General features: G+C 39.1%; 1 protein-coding gene across 4 annotated transcripts in view; it reads left to right on the top strand.

Moving 5' to 3' along the window:
* Positions 1 to 25,962, top strand: part of LOC131682835 (protein hu-li tai shao) — a 249,325-nt gene that overhangs the window by 108,271 nt on the left and 115,092 nt on the right. For 2 of the 4 annotated variants that reach the window (XM_058964605.1, XM_058964606.1), the window contains exons 7-8: positions 24,735 to 24,758; positions 25,264 to 25,377. The exons of 1 other annotated variant lie outside the window; for it this stretch is intronic. In XM_058964605.1, the coding sequence (XP_058820588.1) occupies positions 24,735 to 24,758; positions 25,264 to 25,377 (138 nt within the window). The remainder of the gene's footprint in view (positions 1 to 24,734; positions 24,759 to 25,263; positions 25,378 to 25,962) is intronic. One more of the 4 variants, XM_058964607.1, reaches the window with a different exon arrangement.

Below are 25,962 nucleotides of genomic sequence, written 5' to 3'. Positions count from 1 at the left end.
GGACAAACCTTCTTGGCAAAATCGAATATCCAACGGTTTGAATATTCCACGTTCTCATTAGTACTGTTTCGGTTTCGTAAGCGCCGGGCCGTACTCCAAAGAGTGCTCATCGATGTTTCTCTCGTTAGTCCGTCGACGCACCGGCGCCAGTAGCTACGTTTTTTGGCTTTTATCAAACTCTTCATGCGCGTTTCCGCCATCGCGTACTGTCGGTAGCTAGCTGGCAGCCTGTCGTCCCGGAAGGTCTTATACGCAGCGGCGTTCTCCGCGTACACGTCTGAGCACTCTTTGTCCCATCATGGATTGGGAGGACGTCCGCGTGAGTTCGCGTCTGGTACGCGTTTAGTCTGAGCTTGAATCGCGGTATCGAGAATCAAGCCAGCCAGGAACCCGTACTCTTCCTCCGGAGGAAGCTCTTGAGTGCACTCGGTTTTGTCGGATATCGCGGACGCGTAGCTCTTCCAATCAATATTTCGTGTGAGGTCATACGAAACATTGATTGTATTCGGTGGACTTGAACCGTTAGCAATATTAATTACGATTGGCAGATGGTTGCTGCCGTGGGACTACCTTCCACATGCAATCTAACCGCAGCGATGTCGAGCAGAGGGACAGGTCTAAGGCGCTCGGTCGCGCTGGAGGGGCAGGAATCCGTGTCATTTCACCCGTACTCAAAATAGTCATATTGAAGTTGTCGCAAAGCTCATGGAGTCATGAAGTCACCTAAAACTAGCCTCGGTGCGGGGAGGAGTTCCGCAATATCGCAAAGCCGTCGGTGGCTAACTGAGGCTCTAGGGGGAATGTAGGTGGAAGCAATGCAAAGGTCTTTGCCTTTAATTCTGGCTTGGCAAGCGACAACAGTACTCCTCCGTAAGAGTCTTCTTGATCCAAGCGAATAATATTAAAATCGTGGAAGTGTAGGTTTATTTCTGAAGTAAGCCATGTCTCGCATAGGGCAAATGCATCGCATTTCAAATTATTTAGTAAAATTTTAAACGAATCGATTTTCGGGATAATGCTTCTGCAATTCCACTGTAGAACAGTGATTAAATCCTTGACCTCGTTCGATGAATTAGCCATCGAAGGATACAATCGCTGAAAGGAGGGGCCATTTCGCAGTGAACTGCATCAAGAATGTTTTTACTGCGGGGAGAAAGCTTATCAAGATGCTTTTAAGGGGGTCAGAAATATTTAAAACTGTAAGAATCTGGTCCACAATGTCAGAGAAATTTATTAAGCCAGCGCTGTTTTCTTTCTCTGGCTGAGATATGGGAACACTTGGGGTTTTTTATGTTCCTGGAAGTGCTGGGAACTCCTTTTCTGAGCTCAGGTTACCCATCTATGACCGCATACAGCATTCAAATCGTTATAACTTTCGATTCCGTCAATGAAATATTTTCAAACTTTCAGCGGATATACTTGATTACTATATCTTTCGAATGCCAAGTACCAAATAAGTAGACAATTTTTATAAAGATAGGAACAAACCCGTGGGTATTTGCTGGTAGCCTTATGAAACGTGTTATAAAACTTCAAATTGCCATATCTCTCAAATCTCTTGATGGATCATTTTGAAATTCACTGAGAAGATGCTTGGATAGTGTATCTTTCGAATGCCGTATGCCACATTTATGGTCATTTTTTTTGTTAATAATGGTTTTAGAAACACCGTGATCTATGTGTGCCAAACATGACCCCATTCAAAACGGTAATATTGATCAGAAACTGAAAATTTAAACTGTAACAAATAATTTGGGTACAAGTTAAGTAGTTTGATCCAGTAGCCAAAATGGCAAACCAAAATCTATACGGACTAGCACATAAGAACAGTTAGGCTTTGTAGGTTCTCATCTTGAGAAATGACAATGACACTGTACGAGATGGCGCTGGGCCTGTGGCCTTCGACTGGCACGGTCCATTCTCATTGATTCGAAAGTCTTCTAGGCTGGTTGGTAGATATGTGCTCCTACTTGCAAGTTGATCAATTCGCTTGGGTGGGGGACATGTGGATCCTACTAGTTGTCGACTCTTTTGATCGTGAGTATGAGGCTAGTTCAGGAAAGGAGTGCAGGACTGGCATCTAAGAGATAGTTAATTATTCAGGACTTGTTCTTATGATTACCAAACTCGACCAAGCACACCGGCTCTCAGAAATGATAAGCAACCCTTTCGGGTCGGTGTGGTCTATTCGAGTCGAACCAGGCGGACATTCGGTTCGAGCTAACTTTATGGTTAATAGTGGATAAATATTTCTTACGCCTTTATTGGCAGAGATTCTTTTTGCGAAATCCTAAAATACCTTCACTGGTATAGCTACTCAGGATAATAATAATAATAGATAAAATTAAGGGTTTGCCTGGTCCATAATGTAATGAATATGTATATTGACTAGAACAGGGATAATCGAGTTATGTTATAAGATAGAGAAGAAACAGTTTACCGTTTCAATTAATAGTCGATTAATCCGCTTCGGACCTAGGAGACAAAAAGGAGATTAGGAAGAGACAGAAGCGGATTCAATGCGAAATTTGCCAATATGACGTTGACCCCAAGGCGATGGTAGGATGATTTTCCATAGGATGATAGACTAGATGACACGACGTTACGCTCTGAACTTGCGCCAAATAGTTTGCATGTATGTATGAAATTCGCAGACATCACTGACTGCGATCTCTAATTTACTTAACAGTCGATTGATCCGCTTCTGACCTAGGGGACCCATGAGGAGATCAGGAAGAAAATAGAAGCGGAATCAATGTGAAGTTTTAATTGCATCACTGACGACTTAGCACGTGTTGTTAGGAGCAGGATACATTGGACCAGACAAAATAGAGAACTTGACGTTACACACTTCGAGACAAACAGGCGCAAAATTTAGTCCTCCTCCCGAGGACCGGTGTTTATTTGGCGGACAGTCGCTAATCCTTCCGATTTTGCAAATTTTGTCTCGCGGGACGGACCGAGATCCCTCAAGCTATAAGCTGCAGTCCTATCAGCCCGTTAAAAAAAAAAAAGAAAACAAATAATTTGGGTACAAGTTCATATAGATTTGTCTGAAAATGTGTCTTAAAACTGAGTTCGAAATCGGGGTCAAAAAGTTACGAATAACGTGTTAGCTAGTCAGAACACCTTATTCGTAACTTTTTTTGTACTGCCCTTCAGACATGTCCGAAAATCTTGAACTCTTTTGAAAATCGTTGCTCTCCATGAAAGAGGGAAAGTCAAGAAATTACAAACTTCCAGGTGCAAAATTTAAAAAGTTGTCGCATTTGGACAGTTTATTTTGGGCCATATTGACCCCAACACCGAAAGAAGGTTAATATTGTATCAATTGTCACGAGCATCGTCATCCGCAAAAGACTAGTCGTTCAATACAATCAATTTTTCTCTAGAGGATTGACCAATCTGCACTGAATTTTGACAGAATAGAATAATTATTTCGTAATAAAAACTGTTTTGAAAACCGCCAGCTAGAAAACGTCAGTATGATATATTTCCAACGAAATTGGTGCAAATATAAAGGCAAATCAAGCTGGATCGGCAAATATATTTACATTTATTTCGTAATAAAAACTGTTTTGAAAATATACTACTACCGCTCGCTAGAAAACGTCAGTCTTCGTAATGTTTGATGTATTTCCAACAATTCTGGCAACAAGGTTAGACTAGTCGGTTAGTTGTTTTTATCTCTCTGTGCTAATATTGTGTTTTTATCGTTTTTTTTCGGATTTATTCGTTGTGGATTATTACATATCTGACGTATTTTTCATCACTGCATCGGTGTGACTCGGGGTTCAACGCTGTTTGTCAAATTATATCGGAAAATCTCCAAAAAACTGCACCGCATTCGCTTTGTGTTGAGGTCGTACGGAAAAAGCAATGGAGCCTGTTTGTTGTCCTTGTACTCGCAGTCTTGACAAGGCCGACGAAATAGTTTGCAACGGCTTTTGTAAATCATCTTCCCACCTCCAATGTGCTCACCAGTCAGCGGAAATTCGTGACACTGTATCTGGATGCTCACAATTGTTTTGGATGTGCAAAGCTTGTACGAAAATGATGGCAAACGCTTGTTTTCGTCAAGTAATTTCATTCACGAACAATGCAATGCAGTCAATGGTTGATGAGCAAAACAAGGTGCTGGACGAGCTGAGGAATGAAATTGCACTCAATACAACGAAGATTAATACAATACTCCAGCGAACGCCCTTTCCCACTACACCACGTAACCCGAATTCACGCAAGAGACCACGGCTAGAAAGAATAAACAGTTTTGGCTGTACTTATCTGGTTTCGATCCTCAAGCAACAGTGCATCAAATCGAAAAGCTAATCAGGAACAATTTAAAAACAGACACAGCTGTGGAGGTTGTTAAACTTGTACCTAAAGGCAAAACACTCGATGAACTTTCGTTTGTTTCGTTTAAAGCTGGCATTGATTTGCAGTTGAAAGATTTAGCACTATCAAATTCAACTTGGCAGAAGGGAATTATTTTCCGACCATTCGATTTCCAGCCCACGTCGAACAGACGAAATATTTTTCGCTTTTTGCCAGCCGCAGCAGACACTAAATCACAATGAGCCACTCGTCGCACTTGCCTACTGCCATACACAAACTTCTACCGATGCTCAAGATCTATCGACTGCGTTACCCTGCATCCGCGCACCTCCGTCTGCACATCGCTCTTCTACTTTCAACTGTCGAGGTCCGAATCGTGAAAACAGTTACCGTCCATTCTCGCTTTACTATCAGAACACGCGTGGGGTCCGGAGTGAGACAAATCAATTTCTACTATTACTTTCTCAGTGCGATTATGATGTTATTGCCTTTACTGAAACCTGGCTGAACAACGACGTTTCAAATTCTGAGCTAGCTCTAAACTATACGATTTACCGTTGTGATAGAAACCCCCAAACCAGCCAACACAGACGAGGTGGGGGGGGGTTTTGATAGGAGTAAAAAACAACCTTCAGAGCTCTGCTATTCACATTTCTGGCTGCGAGCAATTGGAGCAGATTATTGTTCGAATCTCATCGCCGAAGTTTGATATGATAGTTTGCCCAAAAGTGAGCCTTCTTTATACGATCAACATGCAATATGTGTAAAAAAATTAATGGATCTGGTGGGTGATCGAGACTGTTGGGGATTATAATCTTCCTCAATTACGCTGGATGTCGGATGAAAATTAAAACTGTTTGCTGCTAGTGAATGCTTCGTCGGAACAGGAAATATCTCTGGTCGAGTCTGTTTTAGCCAACGGAGTGTTTCAAATTAACGATAAAGTGAACTGCCCATAACAGCATAAGAGTCCCATGTTGAAAAACAGCAAGCCGAGAAAAACGCTTTTCAAGATTGTCCCATCCATTGAACCAAATGGATGGGACAACCATGTTTTGCTATTTTTTTTTTGATATTTTCTGAACAAACCCGGTAATCTTATTTGTGCAGTGTGATTCAGTGGTGATACAGAATACAATCCAACGGATAACTCATTTTCGACAAAAATCCACATGGGACTCTTATGCGTTTACGGGCAGTGAACGTGAATGGAAGACTGCTCGACTTAGCGTTTATTAGCGATAATAGTTGTGTGGAATTGTTGGAGCCACCGTTACCACTGCTTAAAATCGACCAGCACCACCGACCTTTTGTATTGCTGTTTGAGACGAACGATGCGAAGCAAAATGCTATTGATTTTGAATACCCGCCTGGCTTTGATTTCACCCGTTGTGATTTCGATCTGGTTAATAGATTGTTCGCTGACATTCGATGGGATGAGATTTTGGATGGGCGCAGTGTTAATGAAGCTGTGTCATGTTTATATGAAAAAAAACAGATGCTATACTTCGTGACAATGTACCTGTGAAGCGACCCCGTCGTGCTCACGGTAGCAGGCAACCTTGGTGGAATACTGAGTTACAGCATCTGCGGAACCGCCTTCGTAAAGTTAGAAAACGGTTTTTTCGCTGGAGAGATGATAGACATAAAGCTGAGTTGCATGCTATTGAGAGCGAATATAACTCGATGCTTGCGCGTTGTTTTCGTTGCTATATTCGTCGCACGGAGGAAAACCTTAAGCAGGATCCTTATTCATTCTGGTCGTTTGTGAAAAATCGCAAACAGTCGCAGGGAATCCCCCAACGTGTCAGTTACAAGGATGTTACCGCTGAGTCCCCATTTGAATCGGCAAACCTATTCTCATCCTTTTTTCAAAGTGTGCAAAGTAATAACCGACCACCTTTGTCTGAAGCGTATTTGAATAGCCTACCGATGTTCGATCTGAACATGTCGCTCGTCAATTTTTCGGTACGCGATGTGGAGCTGAAACTACAGTCACTAGATGGTGCCAAAGGAGCTGTTCCGGATTGTCTGCCGCCTATTTTCATTAAAAAATGTGCTGAAGCGCTTGCTGTTTCTGCGAGTATAATTTTCAACAAATCATTGTTCGAAGGAATTTTCCCTAGTGTCTGGAAGACAGCAGCTATTACACCGATCCATAAGACAGGTAGCGTGAATGATGTTGAGAATTATCGTGCCATCTCAATTTTGAGTTGATTACCAAAAGTTTTCGAAAGCCTCGTTCATGATTTGCTGTATCCGAAGGTGCACTATATTATTTCCGAGTGGCAGCATGGATTTGTGAAAAAACGATCGACAAGTACAAATCTTATGGCATACGTTTCGTCACTAAATAGCGCGCTTGGTGAACGTCAGCAAATTGATGCCGTTTATGTGGATTTTGCTAAAGCGTTCGATAGAGTGCCTCATTTGCTAATGGTGGCCAAACTCGAACGAATGGGTAATCTAAATTTTGTTTCTCGCGAAAAGTTGATTTTTCTGCGGTAGTATTTTTTTGCAAAGTCGTTCTGTAAAAAAAGTCTTTAAATATACCCAGTAAAGTTCAGTCGGAAATGAGCTGGCTGGTTCTAATTCATACCCCTACACAACCGATTCAAGTTGTATCACTGAAGCCGGAATACGAATTAGAACCAGCCAGCATTCCGGAAGACTGCTCGACTTAGCGTTTATTAGCGATAATAGTTGTGTGGAATTGTTGGAGCCACCGTTACCACTGCTTAAAATCGACCAGCACCACCGACCTTTTGTATTGCTGTTTGAGACGAACGATGCGAAGCAAAATGCTATTGATTTTGAATACCCGCCTGGCTTTGATTTCACCCGTTGTGATTTCGATCTGGTTAATAGATTGTTCGCTGACATTCGATGGGATGAGATTTTGGATGGGCGCAGTGTTAATGAAGCTGTGTCATGTTTATATGAAAAAAAACAGATGCTATACTTCGTGACAATGTACCTGTGAAGCGACCCCGTCGTGCTCACGGTAGCAGGCAACCTTGGTGGAATACTGAGTTACAGCATCTGCGGAACCGCCTTCGTAAAGTTAGAAAACGGTTTTTTCGCTGGAGAGATGATAGACATAAAGCTGAGTTGCATGCTATTGAGAGCGAATATAACTCGATGCTTGCGCGTTGTTTTCGTTGCTATATTCGTCGCACGGAGGAAAACCTTAAGCAGGATCCTTATTCATTCTGGTCGTTTGTGAAAAATCGCAAACAGTCGCAGGGAATCCCCCAACGTGTCAGTTACAAGGATGTTACCGCTGAGTCCCCATTTGAATCGGCAAACCTATTCTCATCCTTTTTTCAAAGTGTGCAAAGTAATAACCGACCACCTTTGTCTGAAGCGTATTTGAATAGCCTACCGATGTTCGATCTGAACATGTCGCTCGTCAATTTTTCGGTACGCGATGTGGAGCTGAAACTACAGTCACTAGATGGTGCCAAAGGAGCTGTTCCGGATTGTCTGCCGCCTATTTTCATTAAAAAATGTGCTGAAGCGCTTGCTGTTTCTGCGAGTATAATTTTCAACAAATCATTGTTCGAAGGAATTTTCCCTAGTGTCTGGAAGACAGCAGCTATTACACCGATCCATAAGACAGGTAGCGTGAATGATGTTGAGAATTATCGTGCCATCTCAATTTTGAGTTGATTACCAAAAGTTTTCGAAAGCCTCGTTCATGATTTGCTGTATCCGAAGGTGCACTATATTATTTCCGAGTGGCAGCATGGATTTGTGAAAAAACGATCGACAAGTACAAATCTTATGGCATACGTTTCGTCACTAAATAGCGCGCTTGGTGAACGTCAGCAAATTGATGCCGTTTATGTGGATTTTGCTAAAGCGTTCGATAGAGTGCCTCATTTGCTAATGGTGGCCAAACTCGAACGAATGGGTAATCTAAATTTTGTTTCTCGCGAAAAGTTGATTTTTCTGCGGTAGTATTTTTTTGCAAAGTCGTTCTGTAAAAAAAGTCTTTAAATATACCCAGTAAAGTTCAGTCGGAAATGAGCTGGCTGGTTCTAATTCATACCCCTACACAACCGATTCAAGTTGTATCACTGAAGCCGGAATACGAATTAGAACCAGCCAGCATTCCGGAAGACTGCTCGACTTAGCGTTTATTAGCGATAATAGTTGTGTGGAATTGTTGGAGCCACCGTTACCACTGCTTAAAATCGACCAGCACCACCGACCTTTTGTATTGCTGTTTGAGACGAACGATGCGAAGCAAAATGCTATTGATTTTGAATACCCGCCTGGCTTTGATTTCACCCGTTGTGATTTCGATCTGGTTAATAGATTGTTCGCTGACATTCGATGGGATGAGATTTTGGATGGGCGCAGTGTTAATGAAGCTGTGTCATGTTTATATGAAAAAAAACAGATGCTATACTTCGTGACAATGTACCTGTGAAGCGACCCCGTCGTGCTCACGGTAGCAGGCAACCTTGGTGGAATACTGAGTTACAGCATCTGCGGAACCGCCTTCGTAAAGTTAGAAAACGGTTTTTTCGCTGGAGAGATGATAGACATAAAGCTGAGTTGCATGCTATTGAGAGCGAATATAACTCGATGCTTGCGCGTTGTTTTCGTTGCTATATTCGTCGCACGGAGGAAAACCTTAAGCAGGATCCTTATTCATTCTGGTCGTTTGTGAAAAATCGCAAACAGTCGCAGGGAATCCCCCAACGTGTCAGTTACAAGGATGTTACCGCTGAGTCCCCATTTGAATCGGCAAACCTATTCTCATCCTTTTTTCAAAGTGTGCAAAGTAATAACCGACCACCTTTGTCTGAAGCGTATTTGAATAGCCTACCGATGTTCGATCTGAACATGTCGCTCGTCAATTTTTCGGTACGCGATGTGGAGCTGAAACTACAGTCACTAGATGGTGCCAAAGGAGCTGTTCCGGATTGTCTGCCGCCTATTTTCATTAAAAAATGTGCTGAAGCGCTTGCTGTTTCTGCGAGTATAATTTTCAACAAATCATTGTTCGAAGGAATTTTCCCTAGTGTCTGGAAGACAGCAGCTATTACACCGATCCATAAGACAGGTAGCGTGAATGATGTTGAGAATTATCGTGCCATCTCAATTTTGAGTTGATTACCAAAAGTTTTCGAAAGCCTCGTTCATGATTTGCTGTATCCGAAGGTGCACTATATTATTTCCGAGTGGCAGCATGGATTTGTGAAAAAACGATCGACAAGTACAAATCTTATGGCATACGTTTCGTCACTAAATAGCGCGCTTGGTGAACGTCAGCAAATTGATGCCGTTTATGTGGATTTTGCTAAAGCGTTCGATAGAGTGCCTCATTTGCTAATGGTGGCCAAACTCGAACGAATGGGTAATCTAAATTTTGTTTCTCGCGAAAAGTTGATTTTTCTGCGGTAGTATTTTTTTGCAAAGTCGTTCTGTAAAAAAAGTCTTTAAATATACCCAGTAAAGTTCAGTCGGAAATGAGCTGGCTGGTTCTAATTCATACCCCTACACAACCGATTCAAGTTGTATCACTGAAGCCGGAATACGAATTAGAACCAGCCAGCATTCCGGCTCATTTTCCTGTTTAACATAACTGGGTAGAGTTATGGAGTATAAACTTCTTTAGGGGAGGTCATTTTTTCTTTTGGACGTAAATAAGGTAAAGTTTGTTATTTTTGTGGAATAATTTAAAGACCTTTAAAGAGGTATTGATGGTTAAATACGCTTATTATTCAAGACTTCGTAAAAATTAGTATCCGAATGAAATCGAAAATGGAGATTTCCCTCTGCCCACCCTTAGCGAAGCATAGTCCAAAACCTACGAGCTTTAAGTTTCTTGTATAGTAAACCAAAATCAAAGATCATTACAATTTCTTAAAGGTCTATATTTTCTAATGAAATTCTGTGTGAACTATACCTAAAAGTAGTATCAATAATTATTTATAATTTTTCAACGTGACTGAAGTGAAAAAGGTGACATAAAACTGTATTTAATAATTCAAATATTTGTTATGCAATAACTTCATCGTCAAAATTCATTCCAGTTAGGTATAAGTCGAGTAAAATTTCCTTAACTTTAGGAAATTACAATGATTTTAGATTTTAGTTTACTACAATAGGCTGCAGATTCGTAATTTTCGGACCATGTTTCGCTCGTAGTGGCTGATGGAATTCGCTCTATCGAAGCCGGCAATTTGAATTTCACCCAGATACTGATTTTTACGAAGTCTGAACGTATTTAATCAGCAAAACAGAAAGATTTTTTAACTATTTTACAATAAAAACAAACTTTTCTTTATTTTCTTCCAAAAGGAAAAGTACCTCCCCATAAAAGTAAATCTTTGCGTTCTCATTTATCTGTATAACAATTTAAATTATTCGGCAAAATTATAGTATATCTCCTATGTTTTCTAGAGATTTGTATTTTTTTAACGAAATACTTTTCAATAATTAATTTCAAATATCTCACTCAGGTGAATTTCTTTGTTTGCATATAATTTAAGTTTCTATCGCTCTATTTATTGTGTAGTTTATAATTTTATACTAACAATCCAATCTATAAAATCTGATCTGATAAAATGTTCGGTGTTAAATCAGAGTGGACCAAGTCGCAAAATTCTTAAAAATGAGATAGTGATAGCACTGGATAAAGAATTTCTTCCGCCACATTCGACTTTCGTCAAATTTGAAATATGTTATAATAGGCAAAAATTATGGCAAAAAAATTAATTTTAAATTATAATGTAAAGAATGCTGCGATCCAAACTTTGAACTCGTTTTTCTTGAATTCAATGCAATGTCACTTAGTCCGGTCTGACTTAACACCGACCAAATGATATGATGATTTTGCATAGGCGGTCTAGGGTTAGAGTCATTCGAACTTCTGATGTACTTTTGCGCTTAAGCATTTATACACAATAAAAGTAAGCGATCGAAAAAGCCATATTAGCAAAAATGTGCGCAATTGATCAGGCTTCCCAGGAAAAATAAGTGCAGCTAGTTGGTGAACACATTTCAGATCTATAGCTCATAAACTCTTACTAGGTCCGAATTAACCTAGGTCTCCCTAAGCCGACTGGATATTAATTGCACATCGATCTTTTGAATAAGTTTGCTAGATGTATAACCCAACTTGTTACGAAAACAACATAGTAATAAAATTCTGTTAATTCATTTTGATCGGATATGTGTGTGAAAACTTGTAAATGTTAAACTTATGTAATACCCAGAACTGTGATTATATACATATGACCTATTTCATCAGATAAAATGCCAGTTTAAATACAATTTACAATATTTCAAATTATCCGGTTCATGAAAGTCAACACATTCTAAAATATGGTTCTTCTACACTGTAGAACCCGTATTGCAACGTAGAATTTGTACTAAACACTCATTTCAAACAGATTAATGCGTTATGTAACTATATATATATATATATATATATATATATATATATATATATATATATATATATATATATATATATATATATATATATATATATATATATATATATATATATATATATATATATATATATATATATATATATATATATATATATATATATATATATATATATATATATATATATATATATATATATATATATATATATATATATATATATATATATATATATATATATATATATATATATATATATATATATATATTAATACAATTAATTTCTGTTTCCGACTCTTCACTTGCAAGGATAGTTTGCATTAAACCTGTAGACTCGATTTCCGAATAACCCTATCTTAAGCTGTGCCAAATATATGATAAATAGAAAAGTTTTGATGAACATTAGTAGTTTAAAATCACTATAGCATCGTGTAGTCATAAGTGTGCAGAGAACAAAATACTTACCATATTGTTATAGAATGAAAGATTACGATAATTTCATTTCTGTCACCCATATCCCTTTTTACTGTTCAAGCAATGACTCGTGATTGTGGTTAGTGGGTAATGCTTGATCAAATTTTAATGAGGGGATAAATGCAATCCGCTATGGCCAGTGCTATAGGCGGTAGACCTGCTACAATGGGTGGTAGCAATACATACACATCATTGGATGCGCGATAATTTCAATCCAAATCACTGTGCATCTGCACACGCTATGCATCTAGTGACTCTTCATCCTGCAGCCAAACGCAACACACATTCTTTAAAAAAAAATTCTCAAGAGTGGCGAAAATCGCATTCGCATGAAAATGCTGCCTCCAGATTCAGTGAGCGTGGCATTCGGGAGAATTTACTCCATCCATCGAACGAAATGCTGTGCGAGCAATTCTAAGCTAGATTGTGCCAGCCTTTACTCAACAACGCCACTCATCAGACATTGTATTCATCGCATGAACAGATAGCTGGGGATGAACAAACCATTATAAGAATCGACGTGTGCATCATCACAGCACAAAGCGAAACGGGAGAAAATCGACGTTCACTCAGCAATCATCAAGCTTGATTTCCAACGAAATTGGTGCAAATATAAAGGCAAATCGAGTTGGATCGGCAATTCAGATAGAAACTAAGGTGGGTTACTGGTTATTACCTGATTGGCAGTAAGTGACCCTTGGATTCTGAGGATAAGTTGAAAAATGAGACCACAGATTACAGACGTTCATTTATTCATTTTCGGATTAAAAATAGATGTTTTAACAAATTTGCATCACCAACTTATAGGGTCTAGAGTATTATTTTCAAAATCTAGCTAATTTTATTGTCTAAAAGGAAATCGCCATATTTTTTCAAGAAACTGACAACCACAACTCTTCACCAATCTGACACTTTTCACTGTATACCAATAAAATGTAATAAGAAGAGTTGCCAGACTCCTAACAAGTAGATTTCATAAGATTGGAACACTTTTCACTTCATATTCCTGCGTTTTGAACGAAACGAAAAGATGGCAATATAGTTGCCACTGCCTTATAAAGGGTTAAAACAAACTATATTTATCGAACACATTAAAACACGGTACAACTTTATATAGAACGTCAACAAACTGAAACTGATAACCACAAAAACAATTCATTGATGCACTTATCCGGCATCACACATTGACAGGTATGCTGCCGAGTTAGAGCCTAGCGCTGAACGGATTACTGATTAATACACCGCGATAGGGTTGTCCTCAACAACAATGATTCAATTGAATAGCAATATTAGTTTTTTCTTATTTTTTAATACCGTCAGCGGGAGAGATAAACGTCATAACCTGAGTGCATATAAGGAGAATGACGACACTGTCACTGTCAAATGAGTTTTCCGCAGCTATCTCGGAGCCACACTTGATCCATGAAATAACTTCTACTCTTCTCTTGTTGTTCTTCTCCATCTATTACGTCGCCATTTAATTCTTTAATTTTCTCTGTGAGCGGTTTATCTGCTGATTTCCTAAGCCATGTAGCTCCTATTTCCGTGAGTCATTCAGTTCCCAGCCTTATCACTATGTACTCTGATAGCCCCCGGCGGTGAACTCACCTTACTCCGATTGAGAGTTCCCTGACGGGAAAATTTCTCCCGACACCGATACCCGCATTGTGGAGCCATTTAGCTCCCAGCTTTATCGAGATCTACTCGGTGAAACTACCCTACTCCGACTGCGAGTTCCCCGGCGGCGGAGTTTCTGTCGGTATCAATGTCTGTTTCGTAGGCTAATCAGCTCCCAGCCAATTAGAATTTACCCTACTGTAAATTCCTTGACGGTGGATTTATCCCGATACCGATGCGTGTTTTCGTGAGCCATGTAGCTCCCCGTTTAATACCAATCTACTCGATCTAGTCCCCGGCGTTGAAGCTAGCCTATTCCAACGGGCCAACCAGTGGGTGCCGCGCTCTGTGCAGCGATTCCGGATGGAGTATATCATCCGGTGCACTGGCGCCCCACCGACCCACTCCTTGCTATTCAACGCGAAAAAATGTCGAGGTCAGTCCGGCGATTCCGGTGGAGCCTAGTGTCCGGTTCACAGGCGCCCAGATGACTGAAACCCGGTGCTGTGTTTCGCGTTACTCAACTGGTCCCGGGCGGTGGGTCTAGTCTACTCCGGCGGAGAGTTCCCCGGCGGCGGAATTTTCCCCAAACTATTTGTTGTTTCATGGCGGCACTGCTTTGTTGGTCCTTTTGCCACTTCCTCTGCAGCTCGGAGAGTATACTCGTCGCTAACCTGTTGACCGCATTCCAGATATGATCATCGTGGTACATCTCTTCGACGATATTATCGACTGTCATGCTTTCGATCTTTTTCGAACCGAGGGCATTCGAAGACCACGTGCTTCGGTGTCTCTTGCACGTCCACACACTCCAGGCAAAGAAGTGACGAAGCATGTCCAAACCGATGCAGGTACTTCCGGAAGCATCCATGCCCAGATAAAAATTGCGTCAAATAGAAGTTCACCTCTCCATGTTTCCTATGTACCCACGCCGTCACATTTGAGATAGGTGGGTGGGTCACATTTGAGATGGTTGGTGCGTCGCCTCTCCTTTCTCCGCGTTGTCCCACTCTTGCTACCACTTAGCCAACGAGTCCGCTCTGACCAGTCTCCTTGCGTTTCGTGCATTCCTCCGATGATAGCATTCCATGTCCTCAGCCAGAGTGATGCAGATGGGAACCATTCCGGCAATGACGTATACCGCCTCTGACGATATCGTTCTGTACGCACTCACGACACGAATAGCCATTAGGCGAAACGAGCTTGTCAACTACGTCCGGTTGCGCTTTGGGTTGAGCGCCGCAGCCAGAGACTAATTGAGACGACGGACTCAAGAGTTTCTCATGGCTCAAGAGGTACTGTACCATGTAGTACTAGACGGTCCCTCGAAATGTCGAAGAGAAAACATGTTGATAATCAAGGATGCTTTGCTTTTCTCTGGTGCGTGTTGTTATTTCGTCTGACAGATTATCGGTTGTTTGTGGAGCAATGGAAAAGTTCTTGTCGCTGATTGTAGAGCTGTTTTTGTGGGAGCTATACCTAATAGCGAGCTGCAACTCGCCGCTGACGATTCACGGCCAATTCTCGCAGTATCATCCCTAATGATTTGAAACAAACATAAGGTCTAATAGTTTACTAGCAACGAGTGGCATGACGCAGCTACTACCATTGCTACACTATCAAACCGTCCCCGGTCATTACGCCAGGCAGAGAAAGCGATAAAATGAGCGACACAAGAAGCATGTCGTAAGATTCATAAACGAAGCTGTGTAAAATTTGACAACCAAAATTTGTTTTAACATTTTATGTCCCTGACATGACGAGGCGCATTCGTTTTAGAATCTTGTTGTAATTGACTGCCCAGGCAATGATGCACTAATAGCTTTGAATGTTTATACATTTATATACATGAGAATTGTGTTTTGATGACGGGTTATGAAATCCCAAAACATTGACAACTGCTCAGATTACGTTTATTTCTTCCGTAGAAAAAATCTAAGCTACTGCTTCTCACTATGTTTTCAATTGTCATATTTATCGTTTACGATTTTAATATCCTCAACTCCACTTCACTTATATACTGAACGTTTTACTGGTCGGTTTCCTCCGCTCTCGGTGGCGTTGCATAGATAGAAAACTGCAACACAATTTTGCACTTAAACAACGACAGACAACTATGATCCTAGCAACGATCAATAAATAACTGATACCAACTTTACAAGTCTGAAAGAAAGGGAGATCACTAGATTGGTTTGGTAACGTTGGTAGAACTGAAGGTACTGTGGTACTTCTACTACTTCAAAAGATCTAGTACACCGTGTCCCGCAGAATTGTGAGCATCTCTTCGTAAGTTGGTAGTCTCGATTAGTCTTTGGCCGCAGCCCATGCTGATACGCCATACCTCAGTATGAAAGATGAGACACCCACCCCAAGAGACGTATCGTACTGCATCTTGCTTTTCCGATGATCGGCATAATCCTTGTCTTCGCAGCCTTCTTACATACATAGCCGACGTGGCTGTTAATTCCGTATGTCAAATTTCAAGTCATCATAGCCGACCCAGCTTGAAGCATTGTCGTACTTTTACAACGCGGTAGTTTGGCAACTATTATTTTAAAAAATCGTTGTCTGGACTCGAAGGATTTCTACACCATCTTGCAATGCAACTTAAAGCTCAATGTCTGGTCAAACCTAACACAATCGGTTTATTTTTGGAACAGCTACACGATCGATGGTAACGATGGTAACGCACTGGATCTTGATTTGCATTAGGACTACAGCAGAAGATCTTCGGTGGGGGTATTCCATGCTACCAGGCTGTGTCGTATGCCTTGGAGATGTCCAACAAAGCTATGTTCATCGGCTATCGGGAGCGATCTCTAGTTTTATAAAGTACGCAGCCGTGCCGCGCCCAGAACGAAAAGCGTTTTGCCGTTCATCAAGTCGTCTGTTTATGATGCGCTTGGACAGATTTGCCATACAGCTTGTGAGCCAAATCGGTCGGAAAGAAGTCCAGAGTCGTTGCAATTGAGTTAGGTAATTGAAATAACTATAGCAATCCGCCAGCCAAACAGCGTTGAAAATCTCGAAGAGTGTTATCTTTATGGATAGCGGGAGTCGTCGGAGAAGAAGCTAGCCGATCACGCTAGGCTCTGCTGAGATACTCGCCCTTTGTCGAGAGTCCACAAAAACTCATTCAGAGTGACATCGCACAGTGGTCTGAAACGCCAAAAACGTGAACTTAATTCACTAGTGGCCAAACCATCGAATATATTCACAGGGTGTCTTTGGAGGAATTGTTCATATGAATATTCCCCACAATCTGATAACAATTGAAATTGGGCATGGTTTACTATGATCGAACTAAAAAAAATGTGTAGATATCAAAACTACATCATATTGTCGAAGACTGTATGTAAAAATACTTATTCGTTTCAAAGTTATTCAAGAATTTTACATTTTTTACAACAACTTCAACTACGGATAAGGAAGAAAGGTGCAAACCAAAATGCACGAACAGGCACTTTTTTCACTGTCTATAGTATGCACAATAAAGCTAAGAAGGTTTGGTGCGTGGTACTCTAGAACCCTATGAATAGGGTAAGGTTACTTTATCATGTTTTTTTTTACTTTTTCTATACAAAAATCAGCAAAAGCATTTTTTTTAATTTTTGCCGTAAAATATAGTAATTAATGGTATGACATATTTTGTAAGCATTAAATTCATTATGACATGTCTATTTGAGTATATATTAGTTTAGGATCTCCAATGATATTAAAAACTTCACATTTTTGCCTCCACGTTCATAAAATCTGAAACTTTCAGGCATAAGTGAAAATAATACTTGTAATTGAATATCAAGCCAAGAATTTCAAAAATTGGGGTATAAAAGCTTAAATTTTTTTTGCTGATTTTTGTATGCAAACTGTCAAAAAACATGATAAAGTAAGCTTACCCTTTTCATAGGGTTCTAGAGTGCCACACACCAAACCTTCTTAGCTTTTTTGTGCATACTTTAGATAGTGAAAAAAGTGCCTGTTCGTGCATTTTGCTTTGCACCTTTCTTTCTTAACCGTAGTTGAAGTTGTTGTAAAACAATTCAAAAATCTTCCATAACTTTGAAACGAATAAGTATTTTTACATACAGTCTTCGACAATATGATGTAGTTTTGATGCCTACACATTTGTCTTGAACATAGTTTGTACGAGAAGTCACAATGCAAAAAGTTATATTAAAAAAACTAGATTTAAGGGGGTTGCCATAGAAAACGCCTCATAAATCGATAACCTTTGGTCCTACAAGCTCAAGTTCTTCAACAAAATTCTTCTTGAACATTCCTAAAACTGTCGAAGACACCAATTTTCTACCTCGTCAGTATAAAAAGTTAATTTTTTTAGTTCGATCATAGTAAACCATGCCCAATTTCAATTGTTATCAGATTGTGGGGAATATTCATATCATCAATTCCTCCAAAGACATCCTGGGAATATATTCGATGGTTTGGCCACTAGTGAATTAAGTTCACGTTTTTGGCGTTTCCGACCACTGTGCATCGGTGTTGTATACATCATCGGTATCGGGTGAATGATTCACACATTGCAGTTCCACTCATACCTTCGCTCGAAAGTATGGAAGGTAGTCCGAGGTCGGCGATCTTTCGCAGTAGTGTATTGCGGGGCGGAGTGTGGTTTATTTTCCACGGCGATAAAATTCGTGACACTGCACTATTTGATGCTCATTCTAAATCATTGACGTCTATTGCTACCATGGCACAACCAGCTGGCGTAATTATGATTTTCGGCGTTTTCAACTTCTATTCAATAAATTCTATGTTTCATCAAGACAGCATGACTCTTTTGGATACCTATAGTACGGCCACGCTCCTGCAGATTAGCAGCATGCTGAACGAGAACGATCGGATTTTGGATCTATGCTTAGTTTATGCTCGAGATCAACCATCGAATATTTCAACCGCCCTCGTCCCGCTAGTAAAGTATGTTCGTCACCTTTCATCTCACACTCGAAGACCAAGACCACGAGCTGGTCGACTACAGCAGAATTTTGAACATTTTACAAAGCAATAACTCTGTGCTAAGCAAAGATTATGAGATTTCCGTCATTGAAAACTTCTGTCATATAATGAGCTACCTCATTGATCGTCATGTCCCTAAGGCAGGCATTGCATTTATCGCTCATATGAGTAAATGCGCCCGGGTAGTTTGCTACTGCGACAATAAAAACTCACTTTCTCACACGAAAAGTTATTGGCACTCACAAAACTTCTCCGGATAAATACAACGTGTTATTTCTCCGGATAAATAAACAGCCGGAGAATGAGTGAATGAGTTTATCATGGTATCCTTTTTGCGTTCTCTGCTTTGCTGTCGTTATTCCAAACACGAAAAAACAAGTCTATCATATTTCTTTGCCGCTTTTCTTTGTAATTAAATATATTTTTTGAAGTTTTAATTGATTTCCACGAAATTAGAATTTTATCACTTTCTCCGGTGAGAAGGAGAAAGTCAAATAAATTTTATCCGGAAAATCATTCTCACGCTATTTGTGGAGACGGAGAATTTCGCGACTCATTTTATCTCGGAAAAGTTGGACATCGGATAAGCTTCTTCTCGCGTGAGTGAGAGAGAATTACAATGCCTGCCCTAAGGTAAATAGTCGACGAACTGACTAATTCTTCTGCCAGACAGCAGAGCTGCGTCGACTAAAAACGGCGAAAAGAGTAGTATTACGAACTCTAACAAACGCCGCCTCTTCAATCGTGATGTTCGATTTCCATCTGTATCGGACTACGGAACCAATTCCTGTAGTTTTTTATAAGTAATTTGTATAAGTTTCCATCATTGGGGCCTGGGTTTGTCTTCGCAGCTTCTCACATACATAGCCGACGTGGCTGCTAATGCCGTACGTTAAATTTCAAGTCATCATAGCCGACCCAAGACCCAACTTGAAGCATTGGCATACAACTCGGTAGTTTGGCAGCTATCATTTTTAAAAATCGTTGTCTGGACTTGTAAGATTTCTACACCATCTTGGAATGCACGGAACTACAAGGCCTCTTCAATCGTTTTGTTCAACTTCCATCTATATCGGACGTAATGTGTTTAAGTTTCCATCATTGGGGCTGATTGCAGGACTGTTGCTGTGTGAGTTAAATGTAGGTAATTAAGAAGTAATTAACAAATTCACATAATTTTTTGTGCTAGTTGTACTCCTTACATCCCTAAGAGTTGATTGAAAGAAAGAAATCGCATTTATATGTCAACGCTAACTAGAAATCCAATAAAAACATAGGAGCAGTAGGTGGGACGTATTCGTCTCACTGCGTCGCAAAGGGTTAACAGATGCTGAACGATTTACCCATTTTGTGTGATTCGTAATCGGGTAAGCTAGATAGAATAATTTTCTTCGCATCCTTTTTTTCTTGTTTATTTGACACGGCTCAATGCGTTAGCATAACTGAGCTGTGGGTCTTTTATGATTTTTACAGTATCTTTAAATTAACTTTTAACTTCCTTAGGGTCTTGTTGAAGCAGCTTGCTGCTGCGTGTTGAGATTCTCTCCTTTGGTGATAAAACATTAGGTGTGTTGTCTGTCGTCTTCTCTCGCATTTTCGTTCATGTCCATATCGTCATAGGTACTGCATTCATGATGCTCACGGTCGAATGTTCTTGTTTGTTTCTTGTACTTACGGGTCGCCGTTATAAATCCTTCTTCATTGGCATTTGATTCATTATTGGTAGTGTTGGTTGTTGGTTGGGAAGTATTTGGTGTAATCGTTGTTACTTCGCAACAGTAATGACAGTTGGTTTAGTGGTACTGGGCCCGATCATTGTTAAGCTGGTGTTTGTTACTGCACGATCCCTAGTGGTTTAACAACCGGTTGTGGTTTAGCATACGACGACTATATACCTTTGGCCATAACAGGTGAAATTTCCTTAGCAGCTTCTGCGCAAGGTTTTCCGTGGTGTAGCGGCTGGTCACAGTATTGGCACTGAATACGTGATCAGTGTTCATTAAGAATAGGCAACACCTTGAGCTGATCTGCATGGGACGGTCAAGTAGGAGGGAATAGGTTTTGCCGGACGCATTCTCGCCACACGAACGCCGTTACGAAGTCCTGAGAAAAGTTCCTCCAAGTATTTTCCTCAACATTATCCACCTCTCCGTATTTTGACATTAACTGTTTGATAGCGGCGGAACTAGTACGTGGGGCAGATCATGTAGCTTTATTTCAATACTGCCATTATCTATATAGGTAAGGATGCTGTATAATTTGTCACTACATTCGATGACGTGTCTCAAATTTTTCTGCTAAGCAAATTGTTCTGCCTAAGTAATGTGTTGGAACATAATCAGAACCGCCTGATGTACACTAAGGCAAAACTTAATTCATAAGATTTATCTTATGATGAATAGAAAAGTAACAAGACTATGTTTTCATTAGATTAATATGAAAAACATACGACTTGTATAATATAGCCTTGTGATAACTCAAAGATACCTAATGGAACATGAAATCATAGCAAACCGATTTAACAAAATAAATGCCGTTTCATAAGATAATCTTATGATTTACATACGTGCTGCTTGTGGCTAAAAATTATACGATATTCCTATGAAATTCGCCTGAGTGTAGATTGTGGAATTGCAGAGTATTAACTTTTACTACATTGAGCTTCATGGTAACTTTCAGCATTTGCTTCACTTGACGAATCGTTGGTCTTACCGGACATTTTGAAAAGTCAACAGCAACGCAATTTGCCCGCAACGGGGTACAAACTTGCTTTACATTGTCGCTCATTGTTTGTTCGAGTTTCACACACTAGGTAGAAGGAATCAACGTTTGCTTTTGCAGGCGTACGGGTAAATTTGATTACTGGTCCTGCTATAGCAGTGCAGCGATTTCTAGCTCTAAACATGTGTTATTTTTTTCTATTTGATTGGGCAAACTATTTCTCAAGAAGACATTTATATTCCTATGTTAAGACGATTCAGTTTTATCTCTACAATTAAGCGTAAAACTAAAAATATTTATCCGATTAATCGGCTTGATATGTGTAGTGTAACCATTTCTTCAATTAACACGTCGAGCCTGTGTTAATTTGCCGGTGTGTAATTATCGGATTGAATGAGTCATGGAAACATAAACTAATCCTTAGGTGTACTAAAAACGCATCCTCGAAACGCTAAATCAAGTAAAAGACCCTGTAAGTCGTGTTACAATCGATCTTGAAGCAAACCTATTTGATTAATATTTCCAATCTGTTTCTGCCACCTTCTGCTCACGATAGAATTCGGTTGCATTTATTTATATTTACCCAACCATTGGATCATGCCAAATTTCTTTTTTCTAAAACTTGCAGACATTGGTAGTAGATACACATTCCAATTAAAATTAACTTGCCATATAATAGCGTGAAGAGAAATTCATCATTAACAATTGCTTCTAATGCCTTTAGTAATAAAACATTGATTTTACAACATAACCCAAAAGCTTGTTTTGTTGAAGTGATTTTAAAGCTTTAAAGATTTCAAATTAATCTAGGGTAATTTCGGGAGAGATGCCGCACTCTCTATATCTCGTATATGGGATCATTTTTATATGGTAATATGATATTGTTAGTTTGTCTTTCGAAGAATTATAACTCTAGAGATGTAGAGATCCTTTTTAATTACTCACGAAAATTTTATTAATGATTTTGTGCGTTCAGTTGTATCACGGAGTGCCGAAAATTTTTCAGTACCGCATTAAAATTTCGTTTTTTTAAATTGATCGATTTTTTTAGGTAAATCATGTATCGGTTGAATAGCTGGGACCTTTTAGAAGGCATTCTGATCATGAGTACGATCATCCATAATTTTAGAGGAAAATGGCGTCGTGCGGCATCTCTCCGCTAAAATTGGGAGAGATGTCGCATCAAAATTGCGGGTGAGATACCGCACGCAATGGAAGAGGACGCATAACTAAAATGTATTTTTTTCGCCCCGGAATGTCATTAAATGATCATTTGCGTCAGGTATAGTTTCTTAATAAGGTATATCCACAAACTAACGGACCTAACACAGTTATATATATTTATCTATATATTTAAATGGGCGACATGTATCTAAGTACACTCAAGTTTTTTTACGCGGTATTTTTTTGCGCGGTTTTTTCACGCGGATTTTGAAATTTACGCGGTTTTCATTTACGCGGATTTTGAAATTTACGCGGTTTTCATTTACGCGGATTTTGAAATTTACGCGGTTTTCATTTACGCGGTTTTTGAAATTTACGCGGTTTTCATTTACGCGGATTTTGGAATTTACGCGGTATCCATCAACGAGGTTCCCTTAATCGCGGATTCTTAAATTTAAGTGGTCTTCGTTTACGCGGATTTTGAAATTTATGCGGTTTTCATTTACGCGGATTTTGAAATTTACGCGGTTTTCATTTACGCGGATTTTGAAATTTACGCTGTTTTCATTTACGCGGATTTTGAAATTTACGCGGTTTTCATTTACGCGGCCTGTATCCCTCGCGTAAAAAAAACCTGACTGTATTAGTTACTTCGGTTTATTCTTTAAAGTTTCAGGCACTAATTTTCGTGAACGCATTGATTTTTAGTGATGTCAATATTGAGATAAAAGCGAAAATTTAAACGAATTGATGCTTTTTCAAAATGAATCTTTCAAGAACAAACCTAATTTGTATAAGTTCATTGGGAGAAACAGCCAAACAGAGCTTTCTAGGAACTACTACTAACACATAGATATGTATATCGTACAAGCATACAGATAAATAGTGCCCTGAATTAAGTTACTCCAACTTAACCGTTACACAAGGTTGAGAAAGAAAAATATTTTTAAAATATTGAATAATAAATGATTCTGGAAATGGTAGTACCCCCTTAAGAAAAGTGAAGGTGCTAGCCAATTTATAGGTTCAATCAAACTTCATGAAACTCAGCTGAAGACAATGAATCACAAAAACATCAATGAGAGCCAAAAATACTTTGTTCACCATTTTTCAGTTTGTGGCCACGGTGCGGCGTCTCACCCGCACATGTAGCATCTCTCCCGCAATGACCTTTTTTGTAAAATGTTCATGGAAATTTGGTGATTTTTTTTTTCATTACAAAAACCATTTCACAGTATTTTAGAAACTTGTCGCAATTGGTAAAAATGATTTCATCAATTTTTGAATCGAAATTTTAAAAATGTGCGGCATCTCTCCCCAAATTACCCTATCTACATTTGCAAACGGGCAAATACAATATGTTACAAACAACAAACGTATTCCAATTGTATTCCGTCCACTCGCTAAATCAATTTGCTTTAAGATATTACACAGTACATATACATCATTGAGATTGCCTTTCACTGATAATGAATTTGCTTGTTTTCTCCTGGGCCTTACAATCAAATTATCTTTATAGAATTACAATTAACACTGGTCTCAGCCTCAGTGTTGAAGTTACTCGGAGAACTATTTCAAACAATTTGTTTTAGAAGAGTATTTTTTGTCAGTCGATTGTCAGTTACAATTCGCTCAAACTAAACAAGATAACTAAATGAATAACCTCTCAGTTCAGTATAGAAATAATGCGATCAAAACGCTTATAATTGTTCGATGAGCTACGGCAAGCTTCGGGTTGTCTTATGCTTACCCACGCTATGATACTGCATAGTTACATATATTACAGGCACTTGGAAAACATAAATACTGAATTATTGTAAAGTAGTGTAAGACAGTTGTATATTTATGTACTAGATTTAATTAGATGCAAAAATAAAGTTCGTCTATCATCGTACAATCAGATTTTTTCTAATCATATAATTATATATCTTATGAAACCTGGCGTATTTTAAATACTGTTAATTCAATCTTATCAATTCTTATATGCGATTATAACAATTAAGTTACATACTTTTTTTTTAATTTTGTTTTAGTGGATTGATGCAAACATTGAGGAGGTAAAACGCATTGATTGCATTCATTTTTTTCTGGGATAAAGTATCTATCTATTATTTCTTTATGTAAAAAGCGACACTTGTTTCTATGAGATGTTCAATTTCGTTTTTAATTTTAGTTGGGTTTAGTTTGGGTTCTCAGTAATCGCATCCTAGTGAATAAGGTGCATCGGCATTTTTGGGTTTCAATGACACAGTATTCACTAACTGGAATAACGCCGCATTAGCCTCTACCGTTGAAAGAAAGAAAAACGGCGACACATATTTTCCAATGCTTTACGTAGTTTATTAATCAGAAACTAATTTGGGAAGTATTAACATGAGCAACTAACGAAAAATTCATAAAACTAACCTATAATTCGATGCTTCATAATGTTTGCCAATTATAATTACCTAAAGTGTAGTTGCACTACTTACAGTTATATTGAAAAGGTTCTTTAAAAATACACATTTCTGTGTACTTTGTCGCCAGCAAAAGCCATTTCATTTTTTTTTCTTTCTTCGGTAGTGGGTAGCGGAAGCATCACCAACGCATTCATCAACACCAGTCAAGATTGAAGGCGCTTTACAGTTCGTTCCCCCCAATACAAATCCGAAAGAATTCAAACGAATTCAGCAGCAGGTAAGCCTTTGTTGAACATATATAATGGTCATGTGATTTACGTAATTTCCCAGAAGACCATTTCCCAGAATGTATCATTTCTCAGAATACCATTTCCTGGAATGCACCATTTCCCGAAATGTAGAGGAGAGTGGGTACGCTTGATCCCACTTTTGTTTTTTACTTATAACTTTTGAATAAGGAAAAATTTCAATGGCAAAATTCGCCATCCCCCGCCTACTAGGGCTAAAGAAACAAAGCCCACTATGACCTATAGATACGAAAGTTCAGCTAACCACCTATTCTGACAAATTAAATAATAAGATTACCTTTTTAGATGCATGACACACTTTAACCACAGTAGAAAGTCGCGACAAGTATTTGCGGTAAATCAATGCTGTTTACCTGGCTTTTTCAACCTTCAATAACTTATACTATCATTTGTTCACGAAAAAAAAAACATTTTGAGAGAACTAATGATAGGGATCAAGAATATCCAGTGTTCCAGGAATCAAAGATACCTGTTGTATAAGGCGAACAAATTTTAATTTTTTTGTATGTGTAGTGAAATTTTTTATCCGAAAAAAACGTGTTTTTCTATGGCAA

Source organism: Topomyia yanbarensis, chromosome 2, assembly GCF_030247195.1.
Source record: "Topomyia yanbarensis strain Yona2022 chromosome 2, ASM3024719v1, whole genome shotgun sequence".
NCBI lineage: Eukaryota > Metazoa > Arthropoda > Insecta > Diptera > Culicidae > Topomyia > Topomyia yanbarensis.
The sequence above is the reverse complement of the archived record's forward strand: the minus strand, read 5'-3'. Positions and strand labels throughout refer to the sequence as shown.